Raw genomic sequence first — 25389 nt, forward strand, 5'->3', positions numbered from 1 at the left:
GTCCTGCATCCTGTTTCTGACAGTGACCAACCAGATGTCCCTGGAAAGTCCACAAACAAGATATGAAGGCAACAGCTCTCTTCTCCTGATGTTCTCAAGTTTCCCTCTCCCTGTTTCCTTCTGTGATACAGTAAGAGCACATATAGAAGAGGTGAGGCCATGGTGATCCAAATGAATTAGGTTTAGATGAAGGCTTGGTGGGTAGGAAAAGGAAGGCTTCTAACCATAGGGAGCAGAATGCCAGAAATCAGTTTTTATTTTGGCTTACCTCTGTTTTGCAGCTCAGCAGTGAGTTGCCTTTCCAGACTCTCTCTCAGTTCTCTCTCCCTGCACAGCTCCATCTTCAACTCTTTCTTTTCCTGCTGGATCTGTTTCTCCTGCACTCGAGCATTATCTACAGCAACTTTCAGCAACCCCTGTTAAAATAGGTGCACACAAACCGATCCTGAAAACAACTTTTTAATGGAATGGTAGGGCTGAGCTCAGGCAAGGGAACTATGGGTGCTATTTTATTTTTTGCCTTGTCAACATGATCACAATTCTGGTGAATCTAGTGGTTGACATTATTGTTGGATGACATCTGGATGAACAATCCCATTCAGAGTCTGCAGGACACAGATGCTTTACTACAGATCCAGGCTCTGGCTAATGCACACCCCAATTTCCAGCGTCATACATCAGTGCAATACAATATAGCAGTCTTTCTCAATCTGGTGCCCTCAATATGCTTTGGTCTGAAAATCAAATCTTTCCTGACCATTGACCATGCTAACTCAGGCTGATGGAAGCCGTATTCCAAAGCATATGAAGGGTTCCAGGCTTAGAAAGGCTGCACCATTAACTAACACAGATTCCCACTATTATCTTAGGACAAATTCTCCAAATTTCAGCAAATACTGGATTCACCCAAAGATTTGTGTTACTGGAAAAATAAATATATTTTAGGGCCAAATGGTTTTTGTGGGAGAAGATTTAGCAGCGATGGCTTAATCATGTTCCCTCTCATCCTCATGCATCAGTCTTTTTCCAATTTAGGGGCTTCCTCATTTATTTCAGAACTTGCATACATTGTTTAGAGTTCTCAGTCTGAAATACTTGTGGAAGATTTTGAAGGTGGCGATACTCATGTGTGCCTGAAGTCCCTTGCGTATAAGAACTCCATGGGTTGGGGGCATTCAAATATAGTGGAATTGCATGTATCAGCTGAAGTCTCATTGCTAAAATCTATTGATGAATGAAGGATAAGTGGACGTTGGCAGATGATCCATAAATAATCCGGCAAACGCATTCTAAGGAGAAGAAGTATTTGTTAGTTGATTTATTTAAATGATTTCCATCAAACTTTTTGACTATAAGATCCTCAAGACAGCTAAGAAAACAAATGACAAAAAAGCAAAAGGTAAAAAGTTAGGTTGAAGTGCTTGCAAGCATATAACATTTGTAATACAATATAATATCACACACAAACTTTCTACTTTTCACAATTCACGTTAAAATCACCATCCATTTTAAAAAATGAGATTCTGAAATTAACAAATAGTTGACTGAAACTGAATCCAAAGTTCCCACCATAAAACAAAGTTCCTAAATCCTGACTATATTATAGATAATAGAGATTTATCCTTCCCACATATCTGACCTCCTATACATGAGCACATCTTTCATATAATAAGGCATATGGGTTTACTACAGCCTGTGTATTATTATTCCAATACAAAATAAACTCAGTTTCTCTGAGAACGTATTATCTTGTTTGCCTCCCTTCCCTGGCTCTGATTACATTTGTTCTTTTTACATGTATACTTGTTCCCAAGTTTCCATTATCCAAACTGCCAATTCAGGAGGGTTTTTGACTTTTTCTGAACTTGACATATAGTCATCATACCGTGTAGTCATCTGGGCAGCTGTTGCCAGTTGTCCTTTGGGGACACTACTTTAATAATAATAATAATAATAATAATAATAATAATAATAATAATAATAATAATAAAAATTATTATTATTATTATTATTATTATTATTATTATTATTATTATTATTATTACCCCGCCCATCTGGCTGGGCTTCCCCAGCCACTCTGGGCGGCTTCCAACAAAATTTTAAAATACAGTATAAAATACAGAATACAAAATACTTTAAGATAATCAGACAGACTAGAGGAACTCTTGATAATTTATAACCAATAATTTATCTTATTTCAGTTAATATTTGATACCAATACAATTTGATTTTAAGTCTCTGTCATCTCAATGCAGGGTGGGATGTGGAACTGGGGCATTTTACCTGTATGTTGGTTAATAAAGTTTCTACGGAGGACAATCCATCTGCAAAAAGAAAAGGTGCACGGAAACCAGGAGGAACACTCTGCCCAGCCAGTTGGATCTTCTCTAGGGCTGGTGCCATTATTGGGATGCCAATCTGCATCTCTTCTGTAAAGACACAACAGAGAAGGAACAGGTTATTACTTGGGGAGCAACTGAGGCAACATCTTTAAAAATGACCTGGGTGAAAGAATTGAGGGGATGCTCCCAAACTGGGAGGGGTAGCTAGTTTATTCCACAGAATTAGGATTTAAGATTACCTTAACAGACTCACAAAACTAGTGAAATGACTTTCAATAGGGAGAAATGTTCTAGTCCAACCTCCTGCAATGCAGGGTTGTTGTAAAAAAAAAAAAAAAAGGCTGCAAATAAGCATGAAGAAATTTTCTGAGAACCGATGCATGAATCTTGTCTTTGATGCTGCTTTTGCCCTTCTTCTTCTTTTTAAAAAAATATTTATTTGGTTTTCCAAATTAAGATTTTACAATCGCATATCCAACATACATCATAAAAACAAGATTCCAAAGAATCTCCTGAACTTCCCTCCTCCCCTTTGTGGGTCCTATTGTTAGCCATTTCCTCCCTTTTATAATAATCCAAATCTTTTACATCTCCATTATAATCCAAAATTCACCAAGTGTTATTCCACTCCTACTAACAATTTTAACTGTTTACAATGATTCCCCCCCCCAGATAAATTATAACACCCCCCCCATTCCTTATTAAAATTTTGGCTTTCTGGAAAAAAATAAATAGGGAGAAATGTTAGGCTCTGCACTTAGTGGAGCATGGAAGTTGGGGCTTAGCTACCTATCCAGACCTATGAAGAATCACTGATGGAAAGGGGGCCCGATCAAACAGCTGCCCCTCAACCATAGTTGCTCTGGAGGGACAGGATCATCTTGGACTTCCCACTCAGGTAGGAATGGATCTCATTAGGGACACAGGGATGAGTTCTTAATCAATGGCACCTGAGTGGGCTACTTGGAGTCAATATTCACCTTACCATTGGCAACAGGCCCAAGAGCATCACCATGGCCCACTACCTGAGGACCTCAGCCAGTGCAGCATTTGTGTAAGCTGGTTTAGCAATGGACATCATGTGTATTTTAATGAACTGAATGGAGTGAAATATTAGGAGTTATGGAAGAGTGGAGAGAGAGTTTGTGAACTTAACAGTGTTTACCTTGTTTACTTAGCTGCTATTTTGTTGTTAACATTGTTTTACAGATTATAAATATTTGTTGAATAATACGATATATAATGTGTTATGTAATATATCTGTTATGCAATATGACCTTTGTGTAATTGTGATATTTAGATTGTTTTATACACTGTAATTGTTTACTGATAATTTGCTAATTACTTTAGAAATTGCATAGAAATACAATAAATCAAATCAAAATCAAATCAAATGAGGTCATCTTGCAGTTCCAGAAAGGAACAATTAAAGGAAGGAAAGAAATGAGATAACTCTTTTTTTTTTTTTTAACTCGGAGACTTCTTTGTCCTAAATAAACAAAGCAACATTGGGGTAATGAGAAGTAATTTGGTTCTAACAACAGGTATAATACTAACTATAATCATGTAATGGTTAAAATACAGTCAAAACTGCTGGCTTTTACATAAAACAAAGACTGTGCACAATCTTCACTGCATTGAGAGTCATTTTTGCTTCTCGTTGGTCATATTGTTTCACTCTTGCTGATTTAAAAAGGATTAAAAGAAATCTGATTTTTGCTCCATTGCCCTTTTTGATGGATGGATGAATTCAATGCTTAATTCTTTTTAATCCCCTTTGCGATACTCAGTGATCATGTAACAATGGTAATTTGGGGCTGTGTGTATTCTGTAACCACACTGTGCAAGTTCAGAAATTAGTAATGGGTGGACAGCTCTGTGTCCTGTATGAAGATGCCGTACAGCCATGTGAAGTCAGACCACTGATTCATGCATCCCCGTAAGTAAATGTTTTATATTTGTAGGATTGCTTTATTTCATACTTTAATTCTAGATGTTATATTTTAGTGGATTAATAGGATCACTCAGTATGCATTTTAATTATGTATCTCTGTATTTTAATGTTTGTGTAATTTGTTTTTATTCATGTAAACCAGTTAGAAGCCTATTTCGGCATTAAGTGCTACACTAACAACAACAGCAAATTCTAGCAATGATTCTCCAAGATGTGAGGCAGGGTGCACAGATTTTAGGAGTGAAGTTTATAGAATCGTAGAATTGTAGAGCTGGAAGGGACCCTGAGGGGGTCATCTAGTCCAACCCCCTAAAATGCAGGAATCTCAGCTAAAGCAGCTATGAGAGATGGCCATCCAACCTCTGCTTAAAAACCTCCAATGAAGGAGAACCCACCACCTTCAATTGTCAAACAGCTCTTCCTGTCAGAAAGCTCCTCCTGATGTTAAGTCAGAATCTCTTTTCTTGTAACTTCAAGGCATTGGGTCCTACCCTCTGGAGAAGGAAGAAACAAGCTTGCTCCATCTTCCATATGACAGCCCTTGAGATACTTGGAGACAGCTCTCATATCTCCTCTTAGTCTCCTCTTTTCTAGGCACACACGTTCCAGCTTGTCAATATCCTTTTTAAATTGTGGCACCCAGAACGGGACTCAGTACTCCAGGCAGGGTCTGACCAAGGCAGAATACAACAGTACTATGACTTCCAACTATACTTCTGTTGATGCAGCCTAGAATAACAGTTGTTTTTGCTGCTGCATCACACTGTTGACACATGTTAAGCTTGTGGTTTACTAAGACCCCTAAATCCTTTCCACATGTGCTACTGGCAACCCGTGTGTCCATCATCATATATTTGTGTAGCTGTTTCTACCTGCCTAAGTATAGAGCAAAACATTTGTCCCTATTTAAATTAATTTTGTTCGTTTTGATCCAGTTCTCTAATCTGTTCCAGTCATCCTGAATCCCAATTCTGTCTTCTGTAGTATTAGTTACCCATTCTAGTTTGGTGTCATCTGTAAACTGGATGAACATCCCCACTATTCCTTCATCCATGTTGTTTATAAAGACATTGAACAAAAGAACCCGGTGGCACCCCACTTGTCCTTTTTCCAGGATGATGAGGGACCATTAGTAAGCACTCTTTGGGTTCAATCAGTCAAACAGCTACAAATCCACCTAACAATTACCTTGTCTAGCCCACATTTTCCCAGCTTCTCCACAAGAATATAACAGAGAACTCTGTCAAAAGTCTTACTGAAATCAAGATACACTATGTTTACAACATTCCCCCGATCCATGAAACTTGTAACTCTCTACATAAAAGAGATTCATTTGGCATGACTTGTTTTTGAGAAACCCCTTCAGGGTCTTAGTAATCACAGAATCCTTTTCTAAGTGCTCACAGACTGACTGTTTAATTATCTGTTCTAGCACCTTTCTTGGTATCAACGTCAAGCTGACTGGTTTGTAGTTATCTGGGTCTTTTCTCCTATTTCTGAAGGAGAGGACGATGTCTGCCTGCCTCCAATCCACAGGGGCCTCAGCTTTTCTCCAAGAATTCTCAAAGATTATAGAAAGAGGCTCTGAGATTACATCTGCAAGCTCCTTTAGTACCCTTGGATACAACTCATCAGGCCCCGGAGGTTTGAATTCATTGAAAGTAGCTAGGTATTCCCTCACCACCTCTTTTCCTATCTTGGGCTGCAACACCCTCCTCACAATATTTATTCTGTTATCACCAGGCTGGGCATTGCTTTCTTTTTTGATGAAGACAGAGGCAAAGTAGGTGTTGAACAGTTCCGCCTTCTCTCTGTCACCCAATAGCATTTCTCCATCTTCTCCACACAAAGGACCTACCACTTGCTTGTCTTTCTCTTGCTTCAAACATAGCCAAAGAAACCTTTTATTGTTATTTTTAACCTCTCTTGCAAGCCTGAGCTCATTCTGAGCTTTGGCCTGCCTGACCTTCTCCCCGTAACTGTTGGCTACTTGTGTTATATTCTTGCTTTGTGATTTCCCATTTCTTCCATTTCTTATGCATGCCATTATTATTATTATTATTATTATTATTATTATTACTATTATTATTACTACTACTACTACTACTTCTACCACTGTCATTATCACTATTATTATCTGATTATTTCTCAGAGTTTCTAATAAGATTCTGTCTTCTCAGCACATCAGTTTGGTTAATATTTTATGAGAAGGTATGATCAATCTTTCTGCTATTTCCCCCAACCCTATCCTCTGGTTACACACTTAAAACAAGTTCTTCCCAAGTCAAAGACTACATACCATTTCTCATGCTCAAATAATTCATATGCAGGGTCAAGTCATTAAAATTAATTGTTTATGCCCAAAACCACTCCTCTGTGAAGCAAGGTAAACTAAACGCATCTTGGAGAGGTGGAGGGAAAGACGAGGGGGAGAGCAAGCAAGCGGGCGCAATGAATGAATTGTGGATAAACTGCTTAAAACAATCTAGAAACCTCAACTGCTTGGGAAGGGGGGGCATGGGAGGGTGGGGGAAAGTAATGCTATTAAAATGGCCAAAAGGAAAATTCATATTGACTGCAGAGACAGGGCACACGGTCTATGGTTAGTAATGTTGCTGTAGAGTAGATTGAAGTTTCAAAATGGCATTAGTCTTCCTTAAAGAGATAGACACGGCTAAATTAGGTGCTGCTGGCTGCAGTGAGGATCAAATGCAAAAAGAAATCATATTTCACCCGAGCTAGTCAACAGCAGGAAAATAAATAGAAATATAAGAGCTATGCAGGCAATGATTCATTTTGATAATCTGGCCCAAGAGAGACACAGGGAGACAGCATCCAGATCTAAGCTCCACACCAAAAGACAAATAGGAGACGGAGGGTGGAGACTGGGATGACAGCCTAGCAGAGGTCACATCGATTTCTACCAGCAGTTTTCACACAGATGAGATAACCCTGCACTCCATTTGCCCCATTGTTCATATCCTACCTGTCCCACAAGCCATAAATTTCCAAGTCCCCGAAAAAAGGGGCAGTAAAGAAGAAGGATTCTACTTATGACTTCTTATGATTAAGTTTTTGTGCTAACCAAACATGGTTTGCCAACCAAGGTCACATTGCATGTTAAAGTCCGTAATAGCTAGGAAAAGACTAGGGGAAGCATATTACGGTTTAGCGTCTATGGGTGGGAAAGGGAGAGGGGGTGGGGGAGAAAAGAACCCCTGTCAAACAATTCATCATTTTCTCCTCCTGATTGAAATCACACACTGCGAAGATGAATGATATAAGCATTAGAAATCTATTTCAATCTTGTAATAGATCTTCACATCTGAATGGTGCCCCCCTTTAGGGCTACCTTCAACAGAAGCACATGGAGGGAGTAGAGCTGTATTTGTTAATTTGTTAAAGACATAAAAATCTTAATTGGCAAAGTGATGATGCCATGACAACCACAACAGAAAGGATAAGTATGGAATGTCCCTAAACAGGTCACTCTCTTTGTGGGTGGAATACAAAGGCTTTGATGTGTGTGTTTGAATTTTAACACCCACTATTCACGATGTATACATTGAAAGCTGCCACCCATGGGGTGGCAGAATAAACAGGAAATAAAACTAGGACCTAACCAAGGGCACAAGCAACACTGCATTTATTGAGGCAAAGGGAAGACTGCTTTTATGGAGCTTGTTTGCCATACCTTGTAATAGCATCCTAGCTTCTATTCAGAGGGCATCCTAGCTTCTATTCTATTTTAATTTCTAGCACTCATTCCAGATGAATAGGCATCCTGTTAGGTTGTTGTTGTTGTTTTACATGTATTGAGAAAGAGAATATAAAGCAAAATACTCAGAATGGATAGCTCAGTTGGTAGAACATGACACCCTTAATCTCAGGGCTGTTGGTTTGAGCCCCACATTGGGCAAAAGATTCCTGCACTGCAGGGGGATGGACTAGTTGACCCTCATGGTCCTTTTCAACTCTACAGTTCTATGATCCTAAGCCCAAAATCACACCCAAAGCTGTGAAAGCATTTACTAGGATTGGGAAAGCATGTGTAGCTTTGAAATTTATTTTTTAAGTTTGAAGGTTTTTTTTGTTTTTTAATTGTAAAAATTTAAAAATCCTCTTCACATAAGAAGATTTTACAACCAAAATAAACCATTACACAAACAAGAACATGACTTTTCTTTTCATTTATGTTAATCTTCTTTTAACTCCTTGTTCTTAACCTCTTAAATCACATATATATCTTTAACAATTTTCCAAATGCTGCCCTACACCTCCCTTCCCCCGTTCTCATTACTTCCCTTCACCCATGTGTGATCTTCTCAACCTAATATTGTTTCTTGTTGTGTTAACAAAAGTTTGTATTTGTTGTTCCATATATGTCATGATATCATCTTGTATCCTTGCGCATTTTACCTATTGCATATTAAATTTAAGCTCCAAAACCAAATCTTTCCATGTATTCCTTTATGTACTCCCACTCTTTGTACATTTTTTTGGTTGGAACAGCCTCTAATTGTTGCCATTAATTTTGCCATCTCCACAAATTCTCAGATTTTAGCTCATCATTCCGATATTTCTGGTATTTTTTCTGTTTTCCAATTTTCAGCCAATAATAATCTAGCCGCTACTGTTGCTTAAAGGAATACATTCCTTTTGTCTTGGGGATGTCACTGTTATTACATGTGTAGCTTTGAGATTTGGGACACACACACACACACACACACACACACACACACACACTGGACATTATCTTTGGCAGGGCTGTGCCCCAGTAGCCCTAGTGGAAGAGTTTCCACTGGATCCAATTCATCACAGCATTTCAATTTCAGTCAACAGCTAGCTGCTTCCTATCCATTTAAAGCAGTGTCAAACCAACAGTCACAGCTTCCCCCAAAGAAACCTGGGAATTGCAGTTTGTTAAGTGTGCTGAGAATTGTTAGAAAACCCCTACTCCTCTCACAGAGCTACAATTTCCAGAGTGGTATAACCACCTATCCATCTTTCATTGGTACTCTGGAAACATTAGCTCTGTGAGGGAAACAGTGGTTCTCTCCCTTAACAAACTACAATTGCCGGACTTCTTTGGAAGTCATGCTAGTGCTTTAAATGGAGAGCACAGATATGGCCTATGTCTAACTCATTAGTGCGCAACCTGTGGCACTACAGGTGTTGCTGGAATACTACTCCCCATTGTTCCTGATCGTTGGCCATGCTGGATATGGCTAATGGGAGTTAAGTGTGCAAAAGGCTTCCCACCCCTGAACTGAACTGAGTTCTTCTGCTTAACCTCTCACCCATCTTCTTCTCATCCCTCTCTTGCTTCCCTTGCACTGGGACAGGAACATAGCCTTTTCTTATTACTCTGTAAAATGCCATTGACCATGATGGCGCAATACTACCATGACAAATGTCCATCTTATTAAGTGTCTACACTGTCACACGCAAGCGCGCACACAAAGATGGGTGAATCATTCAGATTAGATCCCAGCCTCGCAAATCAGCTTAGGACTGGCATCGCTCTGGCAGTGTCAGTGGGCGAGGGCTCACACGGCAGGCTCCGTTCACCCTCTACACCCTGCCCCCAGCATGCCCCGGGCACCGGCAACCACGCTACACCAATGCTCCTCCCCCCTCCATAGTTGAACATGATAGCTTTTCTAATATATAGATATAGATATGGACATGGACATGGACGTAGATATAGATAGATGTAGATATAGATGATATAGGTATAATTGCATTGTAGAAACATATCTCCCATTAGGCATTGGTAGTATTCAGTGGAGACTACTCCATTAGGGCTAAGGGGGAACTGTCCCACCCACCTCAGGTTGCCTTCAGCCAGCCCCCAAGTGTCTGCCTTCTTACAATCAGTCAGAGGGCAGCACTGCCTATCAGCCTCTTCCTCCTTAGCCTCAGTAAAGAACTCAGAAGGAAGGAGGACTGGGAGAAATCTAAAATTAATTGATTCTGCCTGTCATTGGCTCTAGTTCCAACTACTGTTTGATCTCCATGCTTTTACCCTATCCATCCCAATGGGCACCAGACACCACTGGTAGTACTGAAATAGAAGTTTTGATTTCTCTTTCCATAATGTCTGCTCTTAACTAATGCTCTCTTTCCATAATGTCTGCTCTTAACTAATTTGGCCAGTCTGCTTAGGCAGACTGCTGACTACCTTCCCTATGTGCCAGTGCTTTTGACTGATAACTACACAGACAAAAAGAGGGCTAGATTATCTTCCATTCTGGCCACTGCACAATCTGTTCAGGCAGACAAATAACTTCCTCCCAAGCAGAACTGAATGTATCATCATCATCATAATCTTATATAGTATCATCACCATCATTTTATATAGCACCATCAGTGTGCATGGCACTTTACAAGAGGTACAAGATGATAAGTTCATGCCCCATGGAACTTGCAACCTAAAATTGAACAAAGTGGAAAGAACAGAAAGAAGGGGAGGCTGGGTTAAGAAGGGAAGCTATATTAAGAACACGAGGAAACCCCTGCTGGATAAGGCCAAAGACCCACCTAATTCAGCATCCTGTTAACACACTGCCTACTGGAAGCTGGCATGTAGGACCTGAGTGCAACAGTGCTCTCCCCACTGGTAATCCCCGTGAAACTGGTATCCAGAGGCTTGCTACCTCTGAGAGTGGAAGCAGAACATTGCTATCATGGCTAGTAACCACTGACAGCCTTATCTTCCATCAGTTTCTCTAGCCCTCATTAAAGCCATCCACGTTGGTGGCTATCACTGCCTCTATGGGGAGTTCATTCCACAACTTAACTATGTGCTGTGTGAATAATTATTTTTCTTTTGTCTTGTCTTTAATCCGCCAGCGTGCAGCTTCATTGGATGTTCCTGAGTTTGAATATTATGAGAGACGGATTGTATTCTTTAATGTAAACTTTGCTTGTGTGCCAGGAGAATGGGAAGCATGACAAACAATCAGGGAATTCCTGAGGTGGGAAGTGGGAGACACGAGCCACCTGGATGTGATCAAGACTGCAATTGAGCAAATACATCCCATGAGAACATCACAAGATGAGTGTAATGTTTAGAGCTGGCCTGAACAAGTACTTCCCACTGAGGCCAGCTCCATTGGCTCACCTCAATGTGCACGTCACAGAACTATCCTCTTTCACAGAAATTAGTGGAGATGTTCATTTGAGTGGAGGCTGTGTGCACATTACTGATGCGTGTCTACTTGGCCTTAGATAAAACTTTGGCATGAGGGCTAAGCTATGCTTCATATGGTCAAGGCCATCAATAGAAGTGCATCACTTGTGGGGCTGCCTGCCCTTATCAGGAATCAGGGAAGGGATATCACATTGGCCCAAACCACCTGTTGGCAGAACATGGCTCCTGGTGTCTCAAACCAGAAATGTTTGTTTTGCTTGAATATTGTATAATTAACTGTAATCGGGGCTTGTGATTGGAGAGGTGGAGCGGGGAGAGAAGAGAGATTACAATGGTACCTCGGGTTACATATGCTTAAGGTTACATATGCTTCAGGTTATAGACTCTGCTAACCCAGAAATAGTACCTTGGGTTTAGAACTTTGCTTCAGGATGAGAATAGAAATTGTGCAGCGGCAGCAGGAGGCCCCATTAGCTAAAGTGGTGCTTCAGGTTAAGAACAGTTTCAGGTTAAGAACGGACCTCCGGAACAAATTAAGGTCTTAACCAGAGGTACCACTGTACTTAGAAATATAGAACTGTAGAGTTGCAAGGAACCCTGAGGATCATCTAGTCCAACCCCCTGCAATGTAGGAATATGCAGCTGTCCCATACAGGTATTGAACCTGCAACCTTGGTGTTATCAGCACCATACTCTAAGCAACTCTGCTGTCCAGCTTATTATATACCTGGAAGTGGGGGCGGGGCGGAGCTGGGAATGACAGTCGAGAAGTAACAGTTATTATTAAGCGTGTTCTCCTTCATGGAGAGCATGTGTTGTGGTGGGGGCCGCCAGGACACTCCAAAGTTGGGGGCGGGCTAATTGATCATTGGCCACTGATGCAATTGGGGCTTCCCTTGTTGTTGGGAAGAAGTTAATGTTGCCATTTGTTGATTGACAGCCAGAAATGCTAAAACTCCCTGCAGGAGGCTAGGGCTTCCTCTTTTTGCCCGTGCATCGGATTGCCCGTCCCCCCCTCCCTAGAATTAGGGTTGTTCGCTTTGACCTTGCTATGCCTGTCATGGGGTCGTCTGCTCTTGGGGCAGATTTTGTCCATCTGGCTGATTGGCTGGGGCCATTTGGTTTTTGCTTACTGCGTAGCAAATCGTCACAACTTGTAAGGTTCATGGTTAGGCATTGGTTTATGGTTTGGTTGGTTGAGGGGCATGGATTGGCTGTGCCTGCCCCTCTAATGCTGCTGCTGCAAGGGATTCCGTTAAAGGAACTGGGGTATAACTATTGCTTGTCCAGCCTGTCAAGGGGGCTCAGGCCATAGCAATGAGCTCCTGGTTGCATTTGGGGAGGGCTGAGGGCAGGTTCCCTGCTCCATCGCTACCCCCTATTCTGACTTTCGCATCGTATAGAATGTCAGTCTGTCCCCCATGGTGGGGGTAGATAGTCGCAACCAATGCTTATGCAACCACTCACAAATTTGTATTTTAATGAAGTTGTGGCCAAAATTATGCCAAAAATCTTAAACAAAAATTCTGTGTGATGTGTGAGTTATTGGGGTGGCCCTGGGGACCTCGACACACAAGTACTATTATTACTTAGTTGCCTTACAAAAGTGACTCAGAGACTTGCAGCATAAATGCTAAAACCAACTACAACAAACGAATAAAAAGCTTTAAGAAACGCACCTATATGAATTTTTAAAAAACCCACGTCTTACTGAACCTGGCCCACCTAAACAGGAAACAAGTACTTAAAAGCACTTGGAACCCTTCAAATTAAGGACCAAAAGATAAAAAAGAAAGTTTTTTGCCTAGTGCATTACAATAGATGAATATATGCTTAGGAGATAACTAGCTTTGGTTGAATTCATTAGTGACTTCAGTCCATAAACTGCCAAACAGCACCACCAGCAGCTAAAATACAGTTCAGATCAATTGCAAACCACACCCAACCCAACCCACTTTATTATTTTCTACTTTCATTGTCTTTTATGTTAGAATAATACATTTTTTGTTGCTGCTGTGGGGCCTCTTAAACATGACATAGTTGGGCATGTCTTAATCCAGCCCTGCTCATTATAGTTATCAGATCTTGCTATCATGAGACTTACTTGGAAAAAAAAAGTCTGATGGAAATCCACATTCCACCCTGATTCCACCTCTGTGATTCCATGAAATTTCACATCCATTTTCAAGTCTTCAAGGACAAGGCTATCTACCTTCAATGACTTACTAGCGCTGCAACCTCCTCCCTCGCCCACTGCTTCTGCTTTCATTGCCTCTCTGCCAGGAGGTGAGTCGTTCTTTTCATCAGTGAGAAAGAGGGATGCCTCCTTCTAACCTGGCAGAAGTCAAGCCACCCCAAATTTACTGCTTTAACCTTGCAATTCAAGTGCCAAATTTAAAGTCCAGGCTGTTTTTCTTAATTACACCCCCTGAATGTGCAAAGGGGTCAAAATGAATGCAATTTGAGGAGTAGCTGATTAATCTGGTTGCTGAGTGTTAAATCAAACTTTGGGATCATTTTAACGGTATGATTTATATTGCCTGGTGCCGTGGTGCCTTCCACCTCCTCCAGTGGTCCGATTTGTGATAAGGTGCTTAAGGAATGTGTGCACATTTCGAGGGCATCCCAGAAGCATTGCAAAAAGCATCAAATGAAAAAGACAGCTAACTTGTAGATTACCTTATTTGCCAGTTAAGCTTAGTTGCACCGCCATCTATTATTGAAAGCCGTAGGTATGCACAACATTATTTTTTACAGACAAACAGGAAGCAAATATCTGCCTCAAGATATTTACAATCTAAAATTCTATAAAAAGGGAATGATGAGAGGAAGAAGAGGAAAGTAAACAGGATGAAGAGGTGATTTTTTTAGTTGCACATACTTGCACATAGGCCCTAATACAAGTTCTGCCCATCAGGAGTAGGGCAAAGTGACTTATCTGACTTGTCTTCTCCCACACTAGCTATTCGTTTATTTCAATTTTGTTAAAAACCCATAAGCTACACGTGTCTACCCCTTAGTTACAGTACAATATGAGGGCTAATGGGTTGTGCTAAAGACTTCATGGGAAAGGTGGGTTTTGAAGAGGGGCTTTAAGGAACAATGAGACACCAAATGGGTGTTGCAGGAGGCATGTCCAGGCATAAGAGGCAGCAAGGGAAAAACAATGGAATCATTTGAAGTGTTTGTCTATTCATTCAAATCAATAGGTTCTTTTCCGTACAGGTATCAACTGCAATTTTCAACATACTGATTGTGAGGATTTTGTTCAAACTGTATTTCAAGTGAATCTGATCTGCAGTTCTTAGCCTAATACATAGATTAGAATGCAGTTATATTTTGTTTTTCACACTTCTCCCAATGCTGCAATAGAGTTCTCTGCTAAACAAATGTACAACAAAACTGCACTTTTGGAATAAAATGTGTGGAGAAAAAATGTGTAATTTAGTATAAAGTCCACACCAATATGGGTATTTTAGATGGGGTTGGGGGGGGAATTTGATGCAGCTCACATTTAAAGATGAACTTATCTAATTTGCATTTTCCAAAACAATTGGCAAACTGAAAGCACAGGCACACTTCGGAATTTAAACCTCTGTGACAGATTTATTCATCCTTAATATTACAATACAATGCATATAAAACATATGTATTTTGTAAATAATAATGTTAATTTTGCATGTATGTTTGTTCTCTTTAGTTTCAGATTGAGAGATTGATGCAGAAACAGGACAGAATGGCCTTATCAATGAACACAGGCAAAACTGACATGGTCTGGGAATAGACTGATGCATCCTTGCGCGCGTGCACCCACCGTATAACAGAGCTATTCTTGTCAAAGGTGTTTTAAACAAACAATCACTTAGAAAATATCAGTACAATAGGACAAAGATTACCCTGCAGTGCAGAATTATGCCAATATACTTGTTAACAATGATACCTAGGTAATTTATACAGTCGTGACATTTACCTGCATGAAGCTCCCATTAATAACACTGCAGATTATACCTATTTATAACTGGGTACATATTTAAAATAAATTTTGGTGCCATAAGTTCCTGTCAACAGGTGTGTGTGTGTGTGTGTGTGTTTTAAAAAACTAATTTGGACTTAAATCTTCATGGTGAGAGAGAACAGAAATATATGGCGAACATGGATAAGAATTTGGGGAGAAACACGGTTAATTTGGTTAGTAAGGAGCTCAGATCAGCAAAGCCATAGAAACAACCAAGTCAAAACATTCAGTCTTCGGGGACGAGGGAACTATTTTAAAAACTTAAAATCATCATGCAGTACGTGGATTGAAAGCTGATGTAAATACCATAAAACCCACTGAAAAACATTTCTGGGCAACAGCTCTTCCACACACACACAGACACACAGACACACACACATACTAATCCATCATCAATTATAACACCTCCAAGTAATCCAGAACTTACTAATAACAGAATTACAAGAGGGACTGACAGTTGCTGTTGTCCCTGCTGTAAAGGAAAAACCAACAGCCCACCAGCAAACCTGTAGCCCCCAATGACAACCTACATAGATGAGCCACAAATAAACAACAGGTGCACCAGCATTTGGGTACCTGTAGAAAAGAGTCTCTAGATTATTCTCCAGGAAATGCTTCTGCCTGTCAGAGTAGAGAGTACTGTGGGTGGGTTGGGGGTAGCAATTGCTATGGGGCACATTCCCTCAGAGACAATCTGTCAGAGGCTACATACTAGAAGTGGCATCAGGTCACTCTTTGGGTCTCCATGTCCCTGTCACCCCCTTTTCCCCCTCCCTCTTTCTGCCACTTCCCCCCTCTGCTATTTTCTCGCTGTCTTTCCCTATTGTCAACCTCTTCCCCCCCTCTCCTTCTGCTCCCTCCTCCTGCTCTCCTCCCCTCTCTCTTCCTCATTCACCCCCTTTCCACTCTCTCCTTCATCCCCTCTCCCCTTCGCCTTCTGCTTCATCTCATCCATTCCCTTCTATCTCTCTCCCCAGGTCTCCTGCTACTTCCTTCCTTCTCTGCTTCAACCACCTATTCTCCCTCTTTGTTTCTCTGTCTCATCCATCCCCTTTTCTCTCTCCTCTTTTGCCCCTTCCCTTCCCCTCCCCTTAAAATAAGAGCAGGCGGTTTAGGCTTGCAGGCTGCCCATTTATACAATATGAGTACAGAGGGACAAACTGACCTAAGGCAGATTCCTATGTGTGTATAAGCTTCGCAAACCTATTTATATGAAACTTATCCCTTTCCAATACCCAAACTTCCCATGAAGTCTCACCCCCCCCACACATTAAATAACATTTTTGCTTGTTTGTTTCTCACTATCATGGGTAGGTGAAACTTGCCCATGCGGGGTGGGGTGGGGGTGGGGAGAGAATTCTAAAGAATCTTGAGTTTCCTTGGCAGATTCAACCTTTCCATATTAATGTTGAGATGATTTTTTCCCCTAGCTATTTTGTTGCAAATATTTATGACTCCATATGGAACAACAGATGTTCAAGGAAATGCATGGCAGAGAAGACTTCATTTTCAGCAATTATCCTTCTACTTGTTGTCACACTGTAGGTGGCTTTAGTGCATCTCTCTAAAAAAAAATAAAAAATAAAGTAAAATCCACCCAGTCCCACTCACACACTGTAAGGACATCAGCAGAGATCATTATGCTATCCTCCCCCTTCCTTCCTAAATACATTGGCTTCGGGGGGAAAGTGCCATTAATTTCACTTAATCGCAAGTGTGGGGCAGGCTGATACAGTGCCAGTTCTGCAGGGAGACCAATCTCCAACCCTATTCCCTCACCTGGCTGAATTCCCTTATCTGACCTTAGAATCACAGAGCTGCAAGGGGCCTTAAAGTTCTTCTAGCCCAACCCTCTGCCAATATAAGAAATATTTTTGCGTTTTCTAGCTTGTCGGACTCTACATCCTATTTAGATAAACAGAGCACCACTACATCCACCATGTTGTCTCAGCTCTACCAGGTTTTGTTGCACCCAATATAGATTATGCTCTCCATCTCTCCATGTGTTTTACCTATGGCACTTTGACCTCTTTGACTTGCTGTCATGTGCTCCAGCACTTACAGTTTAATTCCTTTAATCTACCCTCAAGAGCAACAGAAGATGAATTTGTCATCTATGCGACAGCCCTTCAGGTATGTGAAGAAGGCTAAATAGTGCTTGTTAATAATCTCTTCTCCAGGCTAAATACGACCATCTCCTTCAATGTTATCTATGCACGTACTTTGATATCCATACCACATACATACTGGGGTGGCAAAACTTTGTTAGCTGAAGGGCTACACTGCATTCTTGGCAACCCTTCGGGACCACCTGGCAGTGATGGGGAGGGCACAAGGCAAGTGTTTTCCCTTTGTCCAGTAGACTAGCTTTTACATACACTCTCACAGCCTTCTCTGTCCTGCTTCCAAGCAGGCCAAAGGCATTATCAGAGTTCAAGGATACACTTCCAGCCAAGAGGCTGCAAATCAGGGCTAGTAGGGGTCATGCCATGCAGAGAGGTGGGTGGCTGTGGAAAGACTAGAGGGAGTCCCGAGGCCCAGAGAAAATTCATTTCAGACTGTTCTGAAGCAGATCCCTCCATTCTGTAGGGAAAATGGGAAAGGGGAACTGAGAGACAGCCCTGTCTCCATACAATCTGAAAATTTGCGACCCAGGGACACAATCCTGCACACCACTAACTGCAATTGCTGAATTAATAAAATGCATGATCCCGTGAAACCATCCATGAAATGGCCACGGTAAAAGATCAAGTTCAGGCTTATCCAACAATCTTGCAAGGTTTAATGCTGTTGTAAAGCTGAAGTTCTTAACATATTAGCAATATATGGAGACAAGTTACACCCCATGAACCCTACACACACACACACACACACACACACACACACACACCAGATAGGAAATGGTGTTTCCCACTTCCTGTTTTATTAAGGTTTATTTTACAACTGTATTAAATAGGTTATAAAGGACAATCCCGCTATTATACCCTTCCTTGCTTAGACTTAATAAATATTATATCCCCACCATCTATTAAAGCCAAGCAGTGGAGAAAATAAGTGAGGTAGTAATCTCCTCCGCAGATGTAAAATACCCTTAATAAACTTGGGGTGTATAACAGTCAGGAACGAATTACTCATGTCTGCTTTAATAAAATAGTACCCTTAAAGCAGTATTACTCTTAAGGTACTGACATTCCCACTGGCGCTACAAGCATATCCTTTCAAAGCAACACAGCTTGTTAAAAACGGCAAGATATCTTCTTGCAATAGAGAGTTTGTGTCCAAGCAAGATACAAGGTTTGTCGAGAAAGTATCCAGGGAGCAATAAAGCTGATGGGAAGCATATTTCTCGGTGGTATTTTAGCACTGTGAAAAATTCAATCACGGGGAAAAAATGTTTAGCTGTAAACATTTGAAGAGTCATATAAAAGCAATAGCTTTCCTGCAACACCTGCTTAAATAATTTTAAGAGGTGGAATGGAGCCCCCCCCCCACACACCCCACCCCGCTCCAATCTTTGAAAAGCCATTGAGGACATTGTCTATTAATTTCCCTGGTGCCATCATGGCCGGACTCTTGAAATCAGGCAGAGTTAATAGCAGAATTCAACACAAACCAAGGGCATTTGACCAATAGGGCTAATTTTAACCCCCCCCCCCCCGGCCACAATACCAAATATCTGTTCAGTATTAAGATAGGAAAAACTGTCATTCTTCTATAGGTTATTTTGCAATGGCTTCAAATGTAAGAGCCAGTGGTAGAGTAGTTATATTATGAGAATATTAAAGGGGAGGCCTGGGTTCAAATTCCCTCACAGCCATGAAAGCTCTTTAGGCGACCTTGGGTCACTGTTTTCCAGCCTATCCTACCTCATGCGGTTATTCCGAGGATAAAACGAGGAGAGGAGGATTAACCTAGATTTGAACAAATCCTCCATCAAGAACCAAAGTGGGGTTTGTCCAAGCTAAAGCAGGCTCTCTCCAAATCACCCTGAACCAAAACAAGGACCTCTGAGATGCTTCAGGGCACTTTGCTAACTACAGGCGCTTGGTTAGGAAATGCTGGACGTGCAGTCCTCCTGCTTTAGAGCCATATGCCCCTACACATCCACTCCTGTCAAATCAGCTTCACACTTAGTTTCCTTGACTTCTGAGTACACAGAAGCCTGACGCTGTCCCACTCCCACCCTGCAAATCATCAAAACTCCTTAGCCCACCTTTCATAAAATTTGCAGATTAGGCTAGGGATGTGTCTGGCATATGCCTGTTTGATAATAAAATCATTGCTGAGAATATCACCGGGGGGGGGGGGAGATATAAAATCTAATTTAAAGGTGGTCAGTGCATAATCCTCTGGGGACTTACTTGTCTGTAAGTCGCCAGCTTTCTTACCTGGGGATGTAAGCTTTCCAAACTGCATATCGTGACATATTAGTGTGTCGGCTGCAGTGTGTAGGTGTGTTGTGCGAACGCCACCTCCCCGCCCTGCCCCCCCCCTGGCTGGTGCTCCTCCTAAGGCTGGAAAAGGGTTAGTTTAACCTCAGGTGTGCTAGGAAAACTGAATTATTGTGTCATGAAATGGTGCATGTCTAAAAAGTGTGTCACCAACATGAAAAGTTTGGAAAGCTCTGCTCTAGGGTATAAACTCACATGGGTGGTTAGCCATACCTGTTGGACTTTGCATTGCCGAATATGAACTGAGAGCACACCCTAGAACTGAGTGGACACCCTAAAAGCCACCCAAAATGCCCCTGTGGCAGGTGAAGATCAGGAGTGGTTGCAAACCAGCTCTGCATAGGCAGCAAAACAAGATGGCAGAATCCTAAGCTGGTAGAGAGAACTGTGACCACTACAGGTTGCGGGTGGGGGTGTTCTGGTTTTGAATGCTTCCCTACATTACTTACCAAAGCAAGTTTTTAAAAAGGTAAGAACTTGGGGTGGGGGATTCTAGCAAAGCCTACTCGCTAGGCTATGTTTCTACTTGCAGGGAAATTTGATACAAGGGAGCGTTCGGAAATGTGGGTCCTCACAGGCTTCCTGAAGTGCTACAGCCCAGCCTACCAGAGCAAGCCTCTACCACCTCATTGTGCTGCACGTGTGAACAGCCTCACTGATTTTTAGTGAATCCCATCACTGCTCTATACCATTGTTAGCAAAGTGCTAAAAATTGTGTTTGCAAAGGTGAAACGAGCAAATGTCCCAACGAACATTCAGACAGCCAGGCAATCATAATGAACTGGAAAGTTTATCAATCTTGATCATCACCTGTACAGAGTTGTTGTTGTTGTAGTAGTAGTAGCTGTCCCCCACCCCCAATTCCTCCCACCATTTCTTGTGCAGACTGCAGAAAAAAGGAGCCATTCAGTCTTTCAGATTAATGAAGTAGTGTATAACCTCTGTGGTTCAATTGTTCTCAAACAATAAAACATGTTCCTGCTTTTACGGCCTATTCTGTTTGGATTTATATCCTACAGTAATAGCTTTTGACTGAAATAAGCTACTTCTACTATTCCTGAAAGGGCAGGAGGGGGGTGGGGGGGGGTCCTAAGACCATGTAAATTGGACAGTGAGTCTGGGAGTAAAATAAAAATAAAGTAATGAACTATATAAAACCTTAAATTACCTAAAGAAAATGTTTCAACTGTTAAAGAGCATGCAAGAATACTCACTTGCAGCCCCATCAACAGCTGCTAGCAAGCCATCGTTAATGAATGTAACTTGTAGTAGGACACGGCTGCCAGCCAGATCAGTAAAACAGTGGGTTGTTTTTCTTCTTCTTTCAAGCAACTGCAGACCCACCACCGCATCTGGCATGCCCTACTAGGGCCCATCACTGAGATATGCCCTGTGTCCTCCTCCTCCTCCTTTGAAAGAGCACACCTGGGATGAGGAGCTACCATTTTAATTTTTCAAAATCTCATAGAATTGAAGAGTTCAAGAGTCCACGAGGGTCATCTACTCCAGCCCCCTGCAATTTAGAAATCTTTTTGCTCAAGATGGGTCTCAAACTCATGACCAGAGATTAAAGAGTCTCATGCTCTATCAACAAAGCTATTCCAGAGTGGGGAACATCAGGCCCAGAGGCCATAGGTAACCCCTCTGACTCTTCCCAAGCCTGCTTCCCTCCCCAGTCCTACTTTGCCCTGTCCCTGGGTGGTGTTGCCTGGCTAAAACGTGTCATTGGACTCTCAATACAGATTCTTGCTTGCCTGGATGGGGGGCAGAGAAGGGTGCGAGTGTGTGTAGAAAACAAGTCTACCAAACAAAGGCAAAAATTACATCAATTGCCCCTTCCACTATTGCCTCTGGCCCCACCTACCAACAGCACATTGCTCCTGAAATTGGCCTTCAGGCTCAGGGGGGGGGGGGAATAACTTAAAACTTGAATAACTGACCTGGAAAGACCACAAAAGTATGTCTTAAAGAGGCACTGAAATACAGTAAAAAATGGTGCCTGCCAAAATTCAGGAGCAAGATGATTCCATATTAAGGGGGCCATCACAGAAAAGACATTGTGCCCTTAGTGGACATCAGCTGTGTCTCCATGGGCCATGACCCACCTTGACAGATGACAGTAATAATAATAATAATAATAATAATTTTTATACCCCGCCCTCCCCAGCCAAAACTAGGCTCAGAGCAGCTAACATCAAATGTATAACACATTAACATAAAATCAGGCAATCAATTAAAATACATCCTAAAATCAGATCAGAATCAGAATAAAATCCAATCAGATGGCAACCCGCAGATTAGGGTTGGGGACCTTAAAAGCTCACCAGGCCCAACTGTTTGTGCTGAACTTATATGAGCCTGTGAGAAAAATTGGGAGGCCACTTTCATGCAAATTCTAATGAAAGGGGAGAGGGAGTCAGACTGAACCCCGACCAAAGGCCTGGAGGAACAGCTCTGTCTTGCAGGCCCTGTGAAAAGATGTCAAATCCTGCAGGGCCCTGGTCTCTTGTGACAGAGCATTCCACCAGGCCAGGGCCAGGGCCGAAAAGGCCTTGGCCCTGGTTGAGGTCAGTCTAACCTCCTTGAGGCTCGGGACCTCCAAGATATCATTATTTGCAGACCGTAAGGTCCTCCGTGGGGCATACCAGAAGAGGCAGTCCCATAGGTACTGACTATGTTGGTCAAAAAAGGGGAAGATAAAATTATAGAATCTTAGAGTTGGAAGGGACCCCAAGGGTCATCTCAGCTAAAACATAAATAGAAGACCCTATGGGTACTCTGGTCCTGAGAGGGCGCTTTGCCCCAATCCCCCTCAACCTGGAAGTGGCCCTGGGTAACTGGTGCTGCAAAGTGTGCCTGTGTTGATAATTACCGTATTTTTTGCCCTATAGGATGCACGTTTCCCCCTCCCAAAATGAAGGGGAAATCTGTGTGCGTCCTATGGGGCGAATGCACGCTTTCAATGAAGCTTGGAGAGTGCGCACCGACCCCTCTCGCTCTCCAGGCTTCAGGAAGCTATCAGCAAGCCTGGGGAGCCCATGGGAGTTCCTGCAGGGCTGCCTAGGCTGCGGATAGCAGCCTGCTGCCTGGAGCGCAGGGCGCGCTGAAGCTGCGGCTGGGGGGGGATAATTTTTCCCCCTTTATTCCCCCCCAAAAAAAACTAGGTGCGTCCTATGGGCCGGTGCGTCCTATAGGGCAAAAAATACAGTAGGGCATGCAAGGTTCTGCCCAGGCTCTAGCATGCTTTATAGTTAGTCCAAGTAAAGTGGAACATATCATATGGTATATCTGACTGATTCAGTCTTGTGGATAATCACATTGATTGGTCTTTGTGGGTGTAGGGGTGGTTGCAGGTATCTATGCGTCTCCAACAGGAAGGCAAAGATCCAATCACACGGCTGTATGAGCTGCCTTATAGTAACTACTGGTTTGCCAAGTCCAGCGTTGTCTACTCTGAATGGCGGTATATCTCTGGCCGATTACTTTCTCTTCACCAGCTACCTGATCTTGGAAGTGGATATGCCACAGAGATTAATTTGCAAAGCATTAAGCTATGGATGGAGAACTTGTAACCTTCTAGATATTGCTGGACTAGATATTGATGGGAGTTGTGTTCCAACAATATCTAGATGGCCACAGGTACCCCACCCCTGACCCTCCCCATTATAATGGTTAAATTAGCTTCAGGTAGGCGTGTAGATTACTGGCTTTCAATCTTGGCTACAGGCCTCATATCTCTTCCCAGCTGCTGCACCAGGAGGGACCCAAGTGTTTCAACTCTGATGTCTTTTTGACAACAGACTGCTTGAGCTTCGGTTGTTCTCTCTTGAAAAATCTACTTCTGTTGCTGTAGTTTAAATTATTATTGATGCCATCTATGCTTTTAAATGCTTAAATGCTTTTAAACAGTACGCTTCTTTGAAAGCCTGTGGGCTGAAGAGTGGGATGTGAACATTTGCAATTAATAAACAAACCAAAGGAAAATGCAAAACAAGCAAGCAAATGGACAAAGATACTCTTCTTTGTTCCCTCATAAGCAGGAGCCCTGCTGGTCTTCAGACTCCTTATGCAAAGTAAGACCACTGGTCTATCTAGTCCAGTGCTGTTTGTACGGACTGGTAGCAGTTCTACAGGGTTGCAGAAAGGGGCAATCCCAGCCCTGCCTGGAGATGCTGGGGATCGAACCTGGGACCTCCTGCAAGAAAGGCTGCTACTCTAACCACTGAGCTACAGCCCTTCCCTTTAAGTCCTATTGCCAGGTAGGGTGGGTACACATAGCCCCTTCCTCTTGCACATGTCCTCTCAAAACCCCACCTCTCCTTCCATGTCTATAATTTCATCTTTCTCCTCCTACTTTCTCTTTTCCTCTTACGTCTTCCTTCCTTGTCTGGTGTCTCCCCTCCTGCCTGGGCTATTCCCTTCTAGGTGCCAAGGACTGTCAGTCTGCTTTTCCACTCATGGCGTGAAGATGTGGAGTTTCCCACTGTGCCCTGGTGATGTGGATCACTAGGTGTCAGCACCTACAGATCAACTGTCCTCTCTTCAGCACATAGGAGGGCAGGGCAATAGCAGTGGCTGGTGGCCAGCAGACAGGCCAACAGTGGTTAGGGTGGACAGCAGAGAGGCCAACGGTATGTTCAGTCAGAGCCAAGTAATTCCAGTTTGGTTTCCATCCTCCCACCTGCTGAGTTCTGTGAGGGCAACATCGAGACTCAGGAGGAGGAAGCTGATACCAGGGCCGCCCTCTGGACTGGCTATGAGTAAGAAGGCAGGTAGGTGGGGGCTTTCTGGGGGATGAATGATGCTAGCAGGACAACCTCCCCCCAACTGCTATTCTGGGCTCCACCCCTGGGCTCCTTTCCCCTCTGCAGGGTAAAAGATGCTTGTTAGTGAGGGTAAACATATCTGGAAACATACAGAAAAATAGCAACACATGGGGAGACTCAGATGAGAAAGCCACAAGGGTTAAGCACTCTCCCCTGATTTTTTGTAACTCACAACTGCAGCCTACAAAAGCTGTTTTCAATTTTAAAAATATCCTATTAGGGTTTGCTTGCTCTAGTTTTGTTTTGTACAAGATGATGTTGCAACAATTGTCAGAGTTCATTAGTGACAAGCCATTCCTTCTTATTCAAAGTTCAGGACAACACACTCCTTTTCAAACAATGTCATTTGGAATGGAGAAAATTTATTTTTCATGTCTTGCAGAGTTTCTGCCAGCTTCGTCCTGATATGATCCACTTTTTAATTCTCCTTACAGCACAAATATTTTAAGATCACCATGGCTGATTTTGCTTTCTTTGTCGGAATGATGACTGCCTCGTACAGTGGCTCAATTATTTATTATCATCGCCATTCATTGAGTATTTTTGTAAGGAATGTACTCAAAGAGGCTTAACCAAAGTACAAACAAACAATCCACCCCCCACAATTAAACAATTAAGAAGCGGACAAAAACATAAAAGCAAAGC

General features: G+C 42.3%; 1 protein-coding gene and 3 long non-coding RNA genes across 13 annotated transcripts in view; 2 read left to right on the forward strand and 2 right to left on the reverse strand.

Annotated features, from left to right (window-relative positions):
* The window catches only part of LOC309523650, a 42556-nt gene extending 27078 nt beyond the window's left edge, over positions 1 to 15478 (forward strand). Inside the window, exons 3-4 of the long non-coding RNA XR_014215492.1 lie at positions 11152 to 11276; positions 15153 to 15478. This is a non-coding gene — a long non-coding RNA (uncharacterized lncRNA). The remainder of the gene's footprint in view (positions 1 to 11151; positions 11277 to 15152) is intronic.
* The window catches only part of DACH2 (dachshund family transcription factor 2), a 322493-nt gene that overhangs the window by 14657 nt on the left and 282447 nt on the right, over positions 1 to 25389 (reverse strand). For all 10 annotated transcript variants that reach the window (XM_082207563.1, XM_082207556.1, XM_082207558.1 and 7 more), the window contains 2 exons: positions 2284 to 2429; positions 269 to 416 (listed from right to left, as the gene is read on the reverse strand). In XM_082207563.1, coding sequence (XP_082063689.1) covers positions 269 to 416; positions 2284 to 2429 — 294 coding nt within the window. The remainder of the gene's footprint in view (positions 1 to 268; positions 417 to 2283; positions 2430 to 25389) is intronic.
* Positions 1801 to 2277, reverse strand: LOC309523653. Its single transcript, XR_014215495.1, has 2 exons — positions 2128 to 2277; positions 1801 to 1930 (listed from the first exon to the last, which is right to left on the reverse strand). It is a non-coding gene; the product is annotated as an uncharacterized lncRNA (long non-coding RNA).
* On the forward strand, positions 16896 to 20903 carry LOC309523656. Its single transcript, XR_014215499.1, has 2 exons — positions 16896 to 17008; positions 20451 to 20903. It is a non-coding gene; the product is annotated as an uncharacterized lncRNA (long non-coding RNA).

The sequence above is a fragment of the Podarcis vaucheri genome (assembly GCF_965113315.1).
Source record: "Podarcis vaucheri genome assembly, chromosome: Z".
Taxonomy (NCBI): domain Eukaryota; kingdom Metazoa; phylum Chordata; class Lepidosauria; order Squamata; family Lacertidae; genus Podarcis; species Podarcis vaucheri.